This window comes from Ostrinia nubilalis, chromosome 26 (genome assembly GCF_963855985.1).
Source record: "Ostrinia nubilalis chromosome 26, ilOstNubi1.1, whole genome shotgun sequence".
Lineage (NCBI taxonomy): Eukaryota > Metazoa > Arthropoda > Insecta > Lepidoptera > Crambidae > Ostrinia > Ostrinia nubilalis.
Window position 1 is genome coordinate 3,268,443 of NC_087113.1, and position 19,011 is coordinate 3,287,453.

Consider the following 19,011-nt stretch of genomic DNA (forward strand, 5'->3'; position numbering starts at 1 on the left):
GATCTGTTTTAATGGTTTAAATTTATTATTTAATGGACTTTAGTGTACAAATTTGGTGTTATTTTGTGTTCTAAAGTGCAGTGAAGTGATAAATTATAAAAAACATTGAAATACTTCGAATTTGAGCGCGCATCGAGTGTCGAGTGGGTTGTCGTATGAACAACCCGCTTTGGACCCGGTGGCGTCTCGAAACCTGCTTACGGGCATACTTAACTCCACGGAATCCATGAAAAATCAATAGAACTGAAACACCCACGTTCTATTGATAACTATGTCAATATTTTTCACTCGACATTGGCAGAAATAAACCTCCCAGAGAGGTTTAGTTGCCACAAAAAAAAAAAAGTCTCGCTGTAGTTTAATGTCCCTAAAGGTAGCCTTTCGAATTAAGCGTCACAGACGCAGCGTCTTTAGCTTTGGTCTTAAAGGTAGCCTTTCGAAGCGAGTTAGTGACGCGGCGTTGGTGGCACAAGACCAAAGCTAAGGCTAAGGCTACCTTTATGCCGGCTGCAGACCAAGAGCTAAGCTAAGTTGGTTTCGTTTAGCTCGCATAGCTGACGCAGTTTCCCATAGAATTGGCATAGTTTTCAGTCTACACACGACTATGGGAAACTGCGTCAGCTATGCGAGCTAAACGAAACTAACTTAGCTTAGCTCTTGGTCTGCAACCGGTATTAAAGACTCCCGTGCCGGTCCCATACATCAGGTGCTAAGTTAAGCACTAGACATATATCTCGTACACAAAGATAAATTATACAACGTGAATATGCCGAGATTGCGAACTTTGTCAACAATTCAACACACGGCCTTATCCTTTTGTATGAATACCGCAAATTTCCAGAATTACCCTTTGTGCTTTACGTCATATTAAATCATGATATTCTATTTATGTCTGAAGGTGAAAATTACATTTTGCTAGGACATTAATGCCCGTATTCACAAACGATGCTTGCTTAAGTGAAGCAGCAAATCGAACGCACAGCGTTGAATAGTGCTCTGTGATTGGTTCTTTTGTCACCCTGTGCGTCCACGCGCACTGTGAGACCTCACAGTAATGTTTGTGAATACGGGCACAACGGGCGTAAGGCATTTACTTGTATGTGACCCGAAATCATATTTCAAACATTAGTAATGCTCTTTTTTAGAAGAAAAAATTCAAGATTACCTAACGAATAGTGGCTAGTTTCTTCAACAGTTAGAAATATACTCCTAAAATTACTAAAATCAACTCTGAAATAAGGAAGTCGTTTTCTTTTTTGGACCAAAATAATCGCCTATTTGTTTTTTATCCTTTATTGCATAAATTATCAACTTTTTAGGTCAACCACATAATTTTTGCATAAATTAATAAGATCACATATTTTAGTAATCGAAAATTATCATATTTACATGTAAAGTAATACCAGTTAAGTGGAAAACTATTTTACAAATAGCCTAGAATATAATATTTGATATCATTGTTGGGATTGGGATTAATTTGATTGCTTCCAGATTATGCATTCACGTGTTTCTCACGCATCGTGTACGTTGAATCTATATGCAAATAACTTAATCACGTTTTACATTAATTAATAGATAATAACCAGCCTCACTGGTGTACCATTTCATTTATCAACTGTCTCAAAATAAAAACAAAAAGTTAAAATTCCGAAGTCGTTTCACAAAATTAATTTTAATTAACGCTGTTATAACTCGCAGCAGTTGACTACAAAATCTCGAGATTTGTTTGGAAAAGGAGAAGGAAAATTATTAAATTATACAGTCTTAACGCGTTCTCGTTTTATTTTTGCGGAAAGTTAGCTTCGGACGTGAAAACAATATTTTTTCGTTTTATAAGAGTTTGTGAGTATCATAACGGATTAAACAGCCATTCAACTAACACGGTAATCACAATTGTACCAATTACATCAATTGCGGGTGACTTCATCGAAACATTGACCTTTCGAATTACAAGACTCGCCCTCCACGCATCCTCTTATCACCTACCTCGGGCCGAGGCGCTCGCCGAACAGCCGACTACATTCCTCCTACAGCGGCTTTAGTTAGTATCACGCGAGACGCCGCGCGCGCCGCACGTCCTTACGCTCCATTTGTTCCGCTATAATTCACTACCTATCGATGTCAATGATATGAGCTAACCAATTAACAACCGGCCCGACCACTATATTACGTGAACACCCAACAGTGAACCGATACCGATTCCGCGTACACAACAATGCGCCCAACGTGAGTACAACCCAAAGGATTGCAGTGCTACAATGGCGGTGATTTAACATTGTTTTCGCTGTGATCGGATAGTGGAAGTGCGTGCGAGACCCGTCGGAATGTACGAAGTGTCGTGCGTGGCCGGCAACAAAGTGGACGCCGCTTACGCAGTCAAGAGCCTGTCGAACGTGATACCACCAGGCATGGGGCACGCGGTCTCGGTGCAGAGGCATCACGCCCATTCGCAGTCGTATAAACACAAGCAGGAGCTGCCGCCGCCGGTCAGCAAGCCTGACGCCATCAAGTCGCACGTCATGAGGCTCCTCAAGCGTTCCAAGAGCCACACTCCCGCTACAAGGGCTGAGGAAAACCAACCAGACCCTCGCAACTTTGACCGCCGCACGGTTTTCGCGCGCCCAGTCACCGACGAGCAAAGGCGTCGCAGGAACACGATTGAGAGAAGGCGTAGTGCCGACAAGAGAGTGATGGTGACCATCGTGGACGGACTGCCTGTAGTCGTGACAGGCCAGAACCAGGCGCCGGAACCGCCTCAGCACCCGCCACCGGTCACCCATCATCGGCACTCCCACAGAGATAAGGTAAGCTTATTATTGCTACAAATTAGTAAAAGTGTTACGAAATTTTGAAAGCGAATTTTATATTTGATAAACGTTTACGTTTCTGCCTGGTCAATTAAAAACAGGTTCGAGCAAGCAGTGTTAAAAAACAGGTTATTATTTTATTTAAATGCCACACCGAAGCGTTTCATTCTTGCGGCTCGTAACGTTAACGTCCTTCTTAATGGACAGGAAAAACGCGCTGGAATTCAAATGTTGTAGTCGCAATGTTTACTAATAAACTATGTATACGGTTGTATGTTAAGTATAGTCAGTAGAATCAGAATGCTGCGCAAAAACATTGTTACTGCACGTTTTATAACAAATGGTAAGCTGTTTAGGATTTTATTTGTGTATCACATTGCGAAGGTTTTAAGACAAATTTTCCATCGCTAGATTAATTTTATCTGCTGATCAATTTTTGCATATTGAGAGCGTATATTTATTGCTGGAATATAGTAATACGTCAATGGTATATTAAAGATATCTGTCAAAGTATTCGGTAAAACTAGTTATTGGAATAATAACAAAAATGCGGACTGCATCAGGATATTAACAAAACAATAGCGTACAAAGCCAAATGACTAAACCGTTTGGTTTAATGACTCAACTAACAAGTTAGTTAAACTGAGATAATAACGTTATTCTAAATGTTGATGATTTCATTTTAAGGTTAGAAACAGTTTTTATTTTGTTTGAAATTGTTTGTGTAATTAATTTATACAAAATTTAATCGCCGTGCTAAAATCATGTTTCGTTTGGCAATCATTGCAATTTTGTTCTTATGTAAGCCACAATTTCTTGGTAAATTAAATGTACCTAATATTCTTTACATAATATAAAACATTCGCTCCCACTGTCTGTTAAGATCTTATAGACTACTCAACAGATTTTAATGCAGTTTTAATCAATAGATAGTGATTCAAGAGGATGGTTTATTTATGTGCCCATGTAGCACCAACATTCACCCAAAATTCAACATTAGCCCCTGTCCAGTCTCTTGTGTCGAGTTGGTGAATAACCCCCCATGCAAAGCCAGGGTGGGTAGCTAGTAGCCACTCGCTACTTCGCTAGTATGTGATAATGACAAGTTTAAACTTGACACACAGTGCCTTATCAAAACTAACTGACCGATTAAGGTTATTGTTGACTTGCGTCAGAGTTGGAAACTCTAATGACCTTCATCATGGCCGCCGCGATGACTCGGCCGAGATACGAAATTATCTGTACTGTTAGTAATAAAGACTCTTTTGTTGTTAAACATTAGCAGTCATACAATTAAAACAATAGATTGTAGTAAATAATTAAGTATCATTTACTAAGAATCTGACATAGTGGTTTTACGAATATTTTCTATGGGTGCAATATTGGAAGACCGCGGAGCAAAATTGTGTATGAATGAAGTAACGTTTATAAAAGGAATCTAAGAATTTACAAGACGTCTATTATTGATTTAACAATAGTTCTATGTAAAATTATATCGCGTACCTAAAGGAAAACTGAAGAAACTCGCAGAACAATTTCCAAGAAAGGGAAATTAGGGAAGTTAAGTACTACGCCCGTTGCAGTTGGGAAAAATTAATATCATCCTGCTACAAAATATGAAATTTTTCCCTGTCGATTAATTTAAATTAGTTTAAAAATAAACTGAGGAGGAATCTGCAATGAATGACGTAGTTGCAATAAAATTTCACACACATTTCGACTAGCGAGCAGAAGCTGGTAGTAAAAATCAAAATGGTTCTCGGGCGATTCGTCACCCTATCACCTAGACTTGACGCGCGTGCGCTGTCCACTCGTTAACGCTAAAGTGGGTTAACTGCACTTGCTGTTTAGGCAATAAAGCTTAGAATTGAGTGGCACATTTGCTCCAAATTTGGTTGTTAAAATGTTGAGTTGTTTGGATATTGCGAGGGAGTCATAACTAGTAAAAAAAGGTGACACTAGTTGAACGGTGTCGGTGTCGAGTGTCGATAGTTCGATACATATAAACAATTAAATAGACATTTGTGGTAAACCCATTCCTAACACAATCATTATTTTAGTCATTATGATAAAAAACAGTTTCGCCGACTGACCACAAATCGGCCCCTAGGGTCAATTTTACTAGTATTTGATAGTTTTATGCATTTACTTCTGAAGTCAGAAGAAGTTTCATTATTATAATAAAACCTTTTCACTCCTAATTCAGCCCTGTAATTTTAAAATTTCAGCTTCATAAGACGACGTTATCGTGATTTCTTGTTGAATAATATTTATCCATAACTAGCTTTCCGCCCGCGGCTTCGCCCGCGTGGAATTTTGTCTGTCACAGAAAAACAATATCGCGCGCGTATTTGCTCACCGTTTAGACCTACCCTGGAATACGACAAACATTTTAAAACCAAAATCAGCTCAATCGGCCCAGCCGTTCTCGAGTTTTAATCAGACTAACGAACATCAATTCATTTTTATTTATACAGTGTGAGTCACGTTAAAGTGTACATATGAAAATAGATGAAACTAGACCTATTTTTATCGACAAAAAAGAGGTCAAAAAATTTTTGAGATTTTTTTTTAATTTTTTATAGAATTTTTTTTCTTCAAATTACTTATTGTAAAGAAAACGTAATAACTTTTAAACTAAGCGGTATATCCTGATAAAATAAAAACAGTAATAATGCTAAATAACAGGCCATACTAAAAAAATACATAAAATACACAAAAAATGCCAACAAATAATAAAAAATGATACTTTTTGAAAAAAATCTGCTTAAAAATTCGTGTTTTTTTGGTTATTTTATAAATTTCTCCAAAAAATGCCCCTATAACAGGTGCTTTTTATTACTTTGTATTATTTTCTATCGTATTATCTTTGTAAAACCAAAAATCGCATGTCTCTATCCCTATCACAATATTTGCTATGATCGTTTGAACAAAGGCCTGCCACAACATTATTCTCCGCTACAGGTAGAGACAATTTTAATTTTAACTAAAATGCTTATTTTACTTCGAAATCTTTTGTTTTTATTTGAAATCTAACTTGTCTTTATCAAAATTACAAATCTAGAGCCATTTTCAGTTTTGTTGTTAACGAAGCGTTGAATGGCGCGCCCGGAGAGGCTTAGTTCAAACGATCATTGCAAACGTTGTGATAGGGATAGAGACATGCGATTTTTCGTTTTACGAAGGTAATACGATAGAGAATAATACAAAGTAATAAAAACTACCGGTTATAGGGGCATTTTTTGGAGAAATTTATCAAATAACCAAAAAAACACGAATTTTTAAGCGGATTTTTTTCAAAAAGTATAATTTTTTTATTATTTGTTGGCCTTTCTTGTGTATTTTATGTATTTTTTTAGTATTGCCTGTTATTTAGCATTATTACTGTTTTTATTTTATCAGGAAATACCGCTTAGTTTAAAAGTTATTATGTTTTCTTTACAATAAGTAATTGGAAGAAAAAAAAATCTATAAAAAATTAAAAAAAAATCTCAAAAATTTTTTGACCTCTTTTTTGTCGATAAAAATAGGTCTAGTTTCATCTATTTTCATATGTACACTTTAACGTGACTCACACTGTATAGATTTATATATATAGATAATAAAATAAGATAGGAGTATTATGGATAATATGATCAAGTTTCAATTCAAAAGAAGGCGAAGTATCCCTCTTCAAATTCCCTCTACCACAGAGTCCCAAAGATAAATATAATCACAAACAACGGAATTCCGTTGTAAAAATGGAATTTTTATACGCGTCCCACAAAAGGGTGGCCTTTTGTGAATAGAAAAAATATGCTTTGTGGTTATCGCGGTGGTGCACGGTGGTCCCGATTTAATAAAACATGGACATTGATGCTAGAAGCACGAAATTTTTTTTGATGGTTACTGCTATGATAACTAATAAGGCAAAAATATATTACAATCCTACGACGTCTATTTCGTAGTAAAAAAAAATATATAGATATTATTTGTATGGAAGAAATTACGTTTCTGTAAATTTTTCGAAATTCTTTAACGATGTCAAGATGCCGATCACACATGTTATAAAACAAGTGATTCTGAGTATTTCATGCGAAGATACTTGTCACTTATCTCTGCGTACTTTTGAGTTATCGAGGGTTGAAAAATCGAATTTTTTATATTAAATATTTCCACGAAAAATTGCCAGAATTACAATATGGTGTATAAGGGACACTTTTGATGACACATAACAACGACTCGCACTCGCGCGCGCTCGTATGCATCAACTTTTACTAAAATAAAAAATAAAAATTAAGGGAAATACTTAATACAACGTTGTATGTATAGGTCCGCTGGCCGTCAAAAAGTAGCTTATACGAGAGGTTGCCCAATTTACAAATGTCCATCATTGATAACTCACACAAATATCATCTCTCTCTGAAGGATAACAAGTTTTTTTTGTTTCCAGAAGCTCTTGATAGGATGGAAGCCCATAAATACTCTCTGAAGCGAGAATGAATCTCAAATTGCGATATTGCCATTTTGACAAATTACATGATGTAACTAGCGCTAACGTTTATCTTCAGGTAGACACAGTTTTAAGTTAAAAGATTGTCTACTATTTCACACTGTTCTTCGTTTTGGAACAGTTCTTTGATTATAAGTAGTCGCTAATTTCGTTTTGTTAGACTCTTTCAGTTTAGCACATAAAGCGTAAACTAATTCCTCCTCAGAATGATCTAAAAGTGTTAGAGAGCGCCTCTTCTTCTGCAGAAGAAGAATTTTGCATAAATCTTCAAAAGGTTTTTTATTTATACTAAAAGTCGATGGTTGCACATCTACTTCCGCACTCTCATCAACTGGAGCGTCTTCCTCGGTGTTAACGTTGTCTATGCGTTGTGTTAACTCGGTAAAAAATATTTTTTAAATCTATATTTTTACATTTCGGCCAGACCATTTCAGACTAAAATGACGAACGTATTGGCATTGAATTGTCTTCCGAAGATTTGAGTAATTATCAAATCATTAAGTCGTAATTTTACAAGAAACATATCAAAGAAGATAAATGGTCTGCTTCCAGCAGAGCCCAAAAGACATTTTTGCACCAGAATTTGCATTGGCTAGACTCTGAAATTGTCTGGCCGAATTGTAAAAATATAGATTTAAACAATGTTTTTTACCGAGTTAACACAACGCATAGACAACGTTAATACTGAGGAAGACGCTCCAGTTGATGAGAGTGCGGAAGTAGATGAGCAACCATCGACTTTTAGTATAAATAAAAAACCTTTTGAAGATTTATGCAAAATTCTTCTTCTGCAGAAGAAGAGGCGCTCTCTAACACTTTTAGATCATTCTGAGGAGGAATTAGTTTACGCTTTATGTGCTAAACTGAAAGAGTCTAACAAAACGAAATTAGCGACTACCTATAATCAAAGAACTGTTCCAAAACGAAGAACAGTGTGAAATAGTAGACAATCTTTTAACTTAAAACTGTGTCTACCTGAAGATAAACGTTAGCGCTAGTTACATCATGTAATTTGGCAAAATGGCAATATCGCAATTTGAGATTCATTCTCGCTTCAGAGAGTATTTATGGGCTTCCATCCTATCAAGAGCTTCTGGAAACAAAAAAAACTTGTTATCCTTCAGAGAGAGACGATATTTGTGTGAGTTATCAATGATGGACATATTGTAAATTGGGCAACCTCTCGTATAAGCTACTTTTTGACGGCCAGCGGACCTATACATACAACGTTGTATTAAGTATTTCCCTTAATTTTTATTTTTTATTTTAGTAAAAGTTGATGCATACGAGCGCGCGCGAGTGCGAGTCGTTGTTATGTGTCATCAAAAGTGTCCCTTATACACCATATTGTAATTCTGGCAATTTTTCGTGGAAATATTTAATATAAAAAATTCGATTTTTCAGCCCTCGATAACTCAATAGTACGCAGAGATAAGTGACAAGTATCTTCGCATGAAATACTCAGAATCACTTGTTTTATAACATGTGTGATCGGCATCTTGACATCGTTAAAGAATTTCGAAAAATTGACAGAAACGTAATTTCTTCCATACAAAAAATATGTATATATTTTTTTTTACTACGAAATAGACGTCGTAGGATTGTAATATTTTTTTGCCTTATTAGTTATCATAGCAGTAACCATCAAAAAAATTTTCGTGCCTCTAGCATCAATGTCCATGTTTTATTAAATCGGGACCACTGTGTGGTGGTTTGTATGCAAAATTCCGCACGACAGGTGAATCTCATATTCTCTTCACAAAGAAAAATTCTTTCAGCAACAAATACCTAAATAATCAGCTAGTGGCAAGTAACATGTACGCATAACATTAAAGATAACTTGTCAATGAATATACCTTCGAAAAAATTAAAACTGACTCCAAAAGGTCACTAAAAAGTAGAAAAATGAAACTATACAACTATACGTATCTATATTATTCAAAGATTTTTTCTACCTTCTTGTGTTGTATACCTTCCATAATCACCTCATCAACATGAGATGATGACTACAAAACACAAATACTTGGATAACTTAATAAAAAATATGAAAAACTTAACACGTGTCTATAAAAATTTGAGGGTTTTCTTCGATTTCCCTAGTCTTATCATCAGATCCTGACTTGGTGACAATGGGGCACCTCGAACAAAAAAAAAGAATTTTGAAAATCGGTCCACGATTGAGGGAGTAATCCGTGCTATGTAAAAATAGAAAAAAAAACACACTGTCCAACATAGAACCTCCTCCTTTTTTGAAGTCGGGTAAAAATACGTGTCATAATACAATTAAATAGGATTAAAAGATCAATACCCCGTTGACCTAGATTAGTGAATTGATTAATTGCATTTCTTAATTGGTACGTGCATTTTTGTCTTGAGTAAACTGTTAAAAGCATTTTTAATTAAACACCTATCAGTTGCCAATTAAACCGCTAAGTGAAGCCTTTAATTCGATGATATGAAGAAAATTAAAGGAGAAATAAATAGTGCTAATCGTACTTAACTAGTTGGTTCGTCGGCTTTTTCTTTCTATTTTAATATTAATGTGAAAAGATATTTTCCTCAATAAATATAAATTATATAAGTAGTCAGAGAGTTATTTGGTGTGAAATCCAAATATACTTTCATTTTATTATGTGCTGTGTTGCACAGAATAAAAAAATAAATATATTGTTTTTACTGGAACTCATACGGAATAATGAAATACACATTTGAAAATTGGACAGTCTTTTATTGATAGCTAAATGAGAGAGAAAACTCTTACGGCGTTTGTTAGTTTTTAATTTTCATAAATCTTAATACATGGAAACAAGGAGACGAAGAGTTTTCTTTTTATTTTCAGTACTTATCTTCCACACAGTGACACCATAGATTAATATCATCTGTCCCGTACGGTTTACGTTCCATAAAACGCGGGCACCTGAAACGGCCATTTTTCAGCGAACACTAAAGTGGCGTTTACGACGCCCCGTGGACTTAACGGCTTCAGGTTGTAATGGGAATTATGATGGTGACAAAACCGTGTTTTATGGCGTCCCATCGTGAGTGGAGCTCTTTGTTATGCCGCTAATTGAGATGACCTTACCTTACGTGAGGTGGATAAAATTGTTTGATCTGTTAATTTGAAATATTTCAGCTACGGTAGAACACCTTTATAGGTACGGGACTATTCCCACCTCTTGTTCCCACCGCTGCAACTCCTGTAGTCAGGATCTACAGTTTTACCTTTAACACGTTCAAGGTAAAACTGTAGATCTTGAACTGTCTTATCGCGAAAAGCGATCTTTTCAAGACAACCCAGAGAGAGGACATAAGTTATTGCAATAAAACTTTTGAACAGACAGTTATATAAATTAGTATACCTTTTATTGAGTAAATCTTTGTATAAAAAGTTCATAGACAACATTACATTTTTATTGATCCAAACACCTGCATGTATAGCGATAGTTCAAACTCCAACACTTCGGGTGTCCAGTTAAAAATAACCGCGGAACACGTGCCTGATGTGTATCCAGAGCAGAGCAGTAGTGTTGTATGTAAATTGTTGATTTGTATGTCGATTAAGCAAAAGGTTGCCATTCAGAATTGTATGTAAATTGAATCTCTGATAATGCGACTTGCAATGTGTTTGCTTTACGGTAATTAGGTACAGGTACAGCGTTGGAGTATGGTGAACGTCAGGTTTATTGGTAGGTACTTATTATACTTAGATCAATAGTATGTAAAAGGAAATATAAAAGAAACTGGCTTAATATTTATTAAAAACGAATTAACTTAATCTAATTACTATCTAAGTTTGATGAATGAACTGAATTTCAAAGAAAGATAACCACTGTCGTTCGTGTAACATATGAAAAAATATGTAAATTATCCAGATTCCTTGTATTTTATCGAGTGATCATCACTATAGCTGTCTGTTTACAAGCGAACACGTTTTGTTCAACATCAAGCACGAGTTCGGATGAAAATATAAATAACGTTCGTTCGCGCCCAATCGTACCTGTTGACTGGTGTGCACGCTCCTTTATCGTCTTGTGTCGAAATAACGCAGTTAAATCTTGATTATGTAACGGATGAACATGGGCAGGATATAAGATCTTATGTAGAAAATACTTAATAAAAATTAAATGTAAGTAATTAAACTGAAGAAATTAGTAGGTATTATTTTAATGAGGGTTTTCGCGAATGAAAGATCCCCTAGATGGCGAGACGTGGATGTGGAGTCTGACTGCTGCGTGATTGGGTGGATTTTGACATATCTGTCAATGTCATGTCAAAAATAACCAATCATGCAGCATTTGGACTATTTGGACCTCGCGTCTACGTATTGCCATCTGGCGGATTTTTCATTCGCGAAAACCCTCATTCAAACAAGAAAACGCACCAATCCTACTTTACTAATTTATATTCCAATTATTGCATGTATAAACGGTCTGTATCATTGTATCGTTACATAAAACGAAAGTGAAACCTATAGATCGATATGTGAAAAAGTTTTACAATGTGACCATAAATTGACAACTAAGCTTAATAATATAATTAAAGCTTTTACTTTCCAGCTCAAAATTAACATTCACACTGATAATATTTACGTTTCATTCATAGATAACTACAGCATGTAATCACCTATATTTTGGAACCAGTATTGCGTGTTTTACAATGGTATGAAATAAAAAATAACGCTTTGTTAAACGCAAATGTAACGACTTTTATTGCACATTATTCTTTAATTACATTGACACTGAGACCTTGAAGGTTAAATGTACAGTCAGCACAACAGATTTATAAATACATATTTGTTGCAAAGTAACACCTGTTACGATGATAAAATATGTTTAATTGAATAGACTTGAGAGCTGGTGAACGCCAAACCTACGTCATTTTATAAAAGCTGAAAGTTTGTCAGCGTATGCTCCCAATATAGGATAGAATGTTGGTGAATCATGAAGTTTGGGTCCTCGTGGCTTTGGGAGCTACCCTAAAAAAACTGTCTGGCAAGTTGGAACTGTCAAAACTGTCTGGCTGATGTGGAAACAACTTCTAATCATTACATAAAAATCAGATTTTATGGTATAAGGGCGGATTATTATAAATGCGAAAGTTTGTATGGATGTCTGGATGTTTGTTACTCTTTCACGCAAAAACTACTGAACGAATTTTGATGAAACTTAACAGTATTAATTGTTTGTAACCCACATTAACATATAGGCTATAATTTATGCCGATCTTTGATACTAAATTTCACGCGGTTGAAGCCGCAGGCAAAAGCTAGTTTGCTTATACAATTAACACATACAGTAGCGGGGAAAAGTGTAGGTATTTATTTTTCGCGCGACTACTCGTGGTACTGATCCCGGCGGGCTTATGTCCTTATCTGATAACGTTATCAGTGATAAACTTGAAATTTGGCACCCCAAAGAGAGTGGTTACGTGACGTGTGTGATATCTCTGTGATAAAAGATGAAAGTGAAAAATATTACGTGTTAAATAACTAAAAGAGTAAGTGCGCTTTGTTTTGTTCTAAGTCTGGTGTAAATAAAGGTGTGTGCCTCAGCCTTTTTAAATGTATATTCATGTACCAACGTAATAAAACTGAGAAAAATCTAATGCAACCAACTTTAGAAACTAAAGATTTTTTTTAGTCTCTTTAACTCCTCGTAGTAAGCTAAATATGTGTGTTAGGCTGGGGTTGCAACTTGCACCATCTTTAACTTTAACAAACGTCAAATATCTGTCAAACTCCATACAGGAAACGCCGGTTTATTGTTCGAGTTATGGTTAAAGTAAGATGGTGAAACTCGGCCTCAGTGCGATAGTTAATTTTTTCGACATTCCAAATTTTTTTCTATGTATTCTAGTATCCGTAATTGGATGTTTCTTTGAAAATCTTTTTATGTATTTGCATAAAATAATGCATTCTCTCATCCGCGTTACAGCACAGATGCAGAGCGCGAATAGTTTTTATTAGATTATTTTCACTCGATATCCGCTCTACTCGATTTCATCTATTTTTATGATCGAACAAACGATTAGAAAGTCGAGCGGGGCAGAAAGAAGCCGGCTTTGTGGAATAACAGGCTTTAGAGGCTCGCCAAATTGAAATATTTGTTTGCATTCGTATACGAAATACGAACCCATCTCATGTCGAGTTTAAGTTTGATTGATAAAATTCTAGGAACTGCCCAAATTCCAAAAATCTTCTCAGCTGTACGAGAAAAAGCAATTTTGTTTACAATATCATTTTTACTGAGCGGTCCAGCTATGTTTATGTTAGTAGATCACAAAAGTTGTAATTAGAAAAGAAAAATAAATGATTATTGTATCTTACTTTTAACTAGGTAGGTATATGCCTGTTACAATTTCAATGTTATTAAATTCAGATGACTAAGATTTATTTTATTCAGATAACAAAAGTAAAATATACCCATGATACAAGTAAGCACACCTTGTAAAGTTGTAACCTGCTAACGCCACCTATCGGCGGGTAGCGGTACTACACGCTTGTGTTTACCTTTTGTAGAGCAGAATAACATTTTATTTGCTTGTTTCGAAATTATTTAGTGGATGAATATAGCTTTTGTCAATGCATGAGATTGGGATTTGAAAACCATTTTATAACACATTTTGAGTTGACAACATAGAGCGTTACTTGAAGAGAGTTAGTTCTGCCCGCCCCCGCTAGATGTCGTTGTGTGCACGAAATCAAAATATCTTGTTCTGCGATGGTTCTAAGATAAGGTATTATTGAAGTAAATTTTTATTTTAATTATATTATAAACAATATAATTACATTTGGGCAGATATTATTCTTGATCTCATAAGAGTACTAACTATGCTAACAGATGCTGTAGTTTTCAATATGTTTCAGGAAACTTACCTACCTATTTTCCTTCCTATCTTGTATTCTTAATTAATTAACTTGGTGTATTATATGCAATACGTATTTTTTAAACTTGAACAAGAACTTAATAATTTTCATAATAAGTTTCAAACCGCAGTGTTTAAGTGTATATTATTGTAAATGGCATCTTATCTTGTTGCAATAAGAGTCAAAACCAATTTTTATATAAAGTTGCGTTAAGTTTTTGCGTGTCCCATATTCCTCCCACATGCTTCATAGAGTAATGATATTTTCATATCTATGGTCTCTATTGCAACGTGTTAAGTCGCAAATTCTAATGACTATTAGTTTTTTTTACCAAGAGTCATCTCAGTTATACTTAGGTTTATTCCGTTGGATTTATGATCTTCCTTATAAGGACCAGTAAAAAACGCTTGTAATGTAGTATTCACGATAATCACGATTGTTCAACACGGATTCTATTGTATCTTTATTCTTTATGTTTTCATTGAACTGGATGTCATTATTAATATCTCGGTTGATAGTGTATTTAAAAGTGCTTTTTGTGGGATGAATGACGTCACGAATTGATTGTTGCTGTAGGTCGACTAAATCAAATCAAATAAATTTATTTGCTTAGAACATAAATAAACCAAGGTAAAGATGGTGTAATTTGACAGTTAGACAAGTTGAAAAATTTCGGTGATTCCACAACTCAAATCAAATAAAATATGATAAATACAGTCTCTTCAGCACAACGAAAATTTAAAGAGATATAGGCGTCAAAGTTCAAAGAAGAGGCCCGTGACGTCAAGGAGTGCTTAAAATTGTCACTGTGTCGTCACGCGGAACTTCAACGCATCATAACTTCGTAATTAGGTACTTGTTTGATTGACAAATAAAAAAATGTGTCCGATATTTTTTGATAATATTGACGGACTAAAAGTTTTTTTTGGAAACTCACCTGCTCATCTAGAGAGAAACTTAAGCTACGATTTTTGTAATATTTTACTAATAATTTCGAGCATTCGATTAACCAATGTCTTATCGTCAAGGTACATCAAAAAGGAGATAATAAATGAGGTTTCAAACTAAACCGCCGTTATAATGTCCTATCCCAGATACATAACTGTATCACCCACGGCGGTTATTACAGATAATTGTGCTAATGCTAATGCCGGCCCGGTAATTGGACATTACCCGGTTAACCGGGTCGCCGGCTGTTTGGCGTGCGCGGCAATGTCAGATGACCGTGGCTCTGTAATTGGCTTGTTAGATTTTAAAATGGGTGTTCTAGGCCATGGATGCAGCTTCACTGCGAAAGGAATGCATGTAGTAAACTATTGATTGATTAAGAAAAAGCACCGAAGATAATTTTCAGGGCTAGGTACTATTGGTTACTTGCTTATTGAATTGAATCAGAAATGAGGAGATCCGTAGGAGAACGAAAGTGACTGACATAGCCTGCAGAATCGCTAAAATCAAGTGGCAGTGGGCGAGGCACATAACTCGTAGAGCTGATGGCCGCTGGGGCAGGAAAGTTCTTGAGTGGCGACCACGAGCCGGGAGACGTAGCGTGGGCAGCCTGGGCAGGCCTCCCACTAGGTGGACCGACGATCTGGTGAGGGTCGCGAGAGTTGCCTAGATGCGAGCGGCGCAGGACTGGTCTTTGTGGAAATCCTTGGGGGAGGCCTTTGTCCAGCAGTGGACGTCTTTCGGCTGAAACGAACGAACGAATTAGTTACTTCTGGCGTGGCATATAAGATAGAGATAGATAAGAGGTGTTTTGGGTCAAAAAAGGCAAATAAATCGCAGTTGCTAGTGCACAGGAATTGACTTTCGATACAGTTAATTATAATAATTTAGAAATAAACGAAGTCGGTTTTAAGTTAACTCATAAAATGGATAAAGTAAGATTTCCATCATTTATGCACAAACAAACAGCGTAGAACAGTAATTTACTTATGTTAGATTTTTATTAATTAATTATCATTTCCATGCTAGAGCTAGACAAATTGCAGTTAAACATTCGAAAGCCAGCTATCTCAATGCAGATTAACTTTGCGAAAGCCGTCAGTCTATCTGATCGACGACGGAAAGGAAATCATTCGAAAATTTTATATTTAATGTTCACCCACTTTTGAATTGGAAAGTCTGAAAGTGCCTAGATAAGACAGCTAAAAATCTGTTTAAAATCTATTAGGTCTAGTAAGCGTTAGTCAAAGTCAAAGTCAAAGTCAAAATTTCTTTATTTGTTTAGACTAATAAATAGTTCTTACAAATCGTCATTTTGCTCTTAAGGAGCCTCTACATGTCTCATAATCTTTTTACCCTACCAGCGCTTCGAGACCAACATTTGGCAAGTGCTGAGAAGAAGCGCCGCAACAAACTCAGTCACCACTGTCTGCCGGTTAATATAAATAAATAGAATAGCAGTAGTAGGTACATTCGATTCAGGAGCAGTTCACTGAATTTACCATGCATTCTTGTATAGTGTATCTTATAAGAATGGGTATACAAAATTGCGTGGTATATTAAACAAGGTAGTGACGTGCTAATATCTAGACTTACAGATTACATACTTAAATACTAGTAGAAATGACTCGCATACATAAATTGGAATAACTTGGATTGACCAGTCCCCGAAAGCAGCGCCTGTTCACAGACATGACGAGTGAACCAGCCATCGCTTCACTCGACCATATTAGAGGGAATGTAACGTCAGTTAACTTGCCTGAGGTATGGGAGTGGCGAGGGAGGAGTGACATTGACATATTATGACGTGATAGAGAGCATACAAATCTGAAACATCTGAAGTCTCGCTGACACGTTTGACGTCTCAAGACCCTCCCGTGCCGCTCCCATACCTCAGGCACCGACTGATTTAAGCGATCACCTATAGATATTTTCTTTTCTAGATCGATCTCATTCTTGTTCTTTATATTGACGATCTTTTAAATTACTCTATTGCGGAAGCTCTAGTTTTTCCACGAACATTTTGTTTCCCTTAGTAAATTAACGACATCATATTAACCTTATCCAGTTTTGTAGTAAAATCGCACCTATATCAACTAAATAAGGTGCCACAATGTTAACCATGATGTGCCCTTTGTTTCCTAGTGAAATGTCGTCACCATATCAGACTGTTCAGTTCCCCTAGACGAGTTGCAAAATGTGACAGTTTTAATGTCGGAAAGCCTTATTTTGTATGGAGTTACAACGGATTCGATTTTCGATTCGATCAAAAAGTTCTACTTGTCTATAACCACAGTTTAACAGCAAAATCGCACTCATCACAACTAAATAAGTCGCAACAGTGTTAACCTTGATGTGCTCCCATGCATTGACTCGTTTCCCATAGACGCGATGGTACCAGACCGCGGTTTCACTGCGAGCACTCAACCCGCGCAAAGTGCAAGTCATTACACGCTCCGCGGCCGGTGACTCACGCGCAACTGTTCTAGTGCTGGTTTCCAATCTACGTGGATGCGACTATAAATCAAATCAAATCAAATCAAAATTCATTTATTTGCTTGATAAGCGGTACATCAGATGTCAATATAAAATTAGTTCGCACAAATCACCACAACTGGCATGCAAATAGCTTACAACTACTTAATTTACGCAATTTAATATAGCAGAGGTTTACATAGTAATGCTTCCATAAATGTTTTTTTTCCTCAATTACATGTGGATCTTTTCACCATCGGCCTTCCTAGACCAGTGGTAAATTGTAATTTCGAATAGCCTTCGGGTTCGGCGTTTTTTTGTATGGTGTACTAGGCTCTGTTCGAAGTCTTACGCCTGTATTCACAAACGATGCTTGCATGTTGAAGCAGCAAATCGAACGCATAGCACTGAATAGAGCTCTGTGGTAGGTTCGTGTGTCACCCTGTGCGTCCACGCGCACTGTGACTGTGAGACCTCATAGTAATGTTAGTAATATCATAAGTGCCACTTGTGGTCTAAACTGAATAAATACTTTTGATTTTGAAAAAAATACGGGCGTTAGTGTCACTGTCTAAGGGGGGCAGATCATTTAGTCTCCACTGCAGTTCTTTAGACTCTAGTTTATTTAACAGAGGTAAATGGAGGACTTGGGTTACAATCCCTCCCTGGCTAGACTAGTTGGTTCCTTAGTCTCCTTTTACCACATCCACAGGAAAAGTGAGGATGGCCCTCCTTTACTCTATCTCACACACAACTCTCTCTCTAATTTACTTAAATTCCGAATAGTCCTTGGACGTGAAACCACGAATAAACAATACTTTTGACGATCGATTTTTTTGTAGAGTCAAGACTTTTTCGTGTCATATCAATGGAAACGCACAATTTCATGGTCAAACAACGTACCAAATAGCATAGTTTGTTTCCCCGACTCTCTACCGATGCCGCACCATGACCGATGGAAACCGCGGTGGTCCCATGATCGACTGGTGTTGATAAACCGTCCGGTACATGATACAGTCATTTGTTAATCGTAATCGTACACCAAGGCTGGGTTGCACCATCTTACTTTAACTTTGACAAACGTCAAAAATCTGTCAAACTCCATACAAAAAACACCGGTTATCTCTATAGTTACGGTTAAAGTTAGGTAGTGCTAGTAGCCTAAGTGGTCGAGTTCACGGACAATTTCATTATGGACTCGAGGGGAAGCCTCTAAATGGAGCTTTTGGATGTTTAATTCAAGCTTGCTATAATAAACCACTTATTTAATTTCCCCTACGTAATTTACATAGAACTGCGTATTTGTTATTCCCTAATGCTAAAATATGAAGGATGAATTAGTTTTTTTTTTTATAAATTAGTTAAAATTTTGGTATATTATTATGATAACTTAATAAAAATATCTCATCGTCTCTTCGACAATC

General features: G+C 36.2%; 1 protein-coding gene across 1 annotated transcript in view; it reads left to right on the top strand.

The window, feature by feature from the left end:
• The first annotated feature begins 2,063 nt into the window (after window positions 1-2,063).
• Window positions 2,064-19,011, top strand: part of LOC135084457 (uncharacterized) — a 37,393-nt gene continuing 20,445 nt past the window's right edge. Inside the window, exon 1 of the mRNA XM_063979236.1 lies at window positions 2,064-2,804. Coding sequence (XP_063835306.1) covers window positions 2,325-2,804 — 480 coding nt within the window. The 5' untranslated portion in view covers window positions 2,064-2,324. The remainder of the gene's footprint in view (window positions 2,805-19,011) is intronic.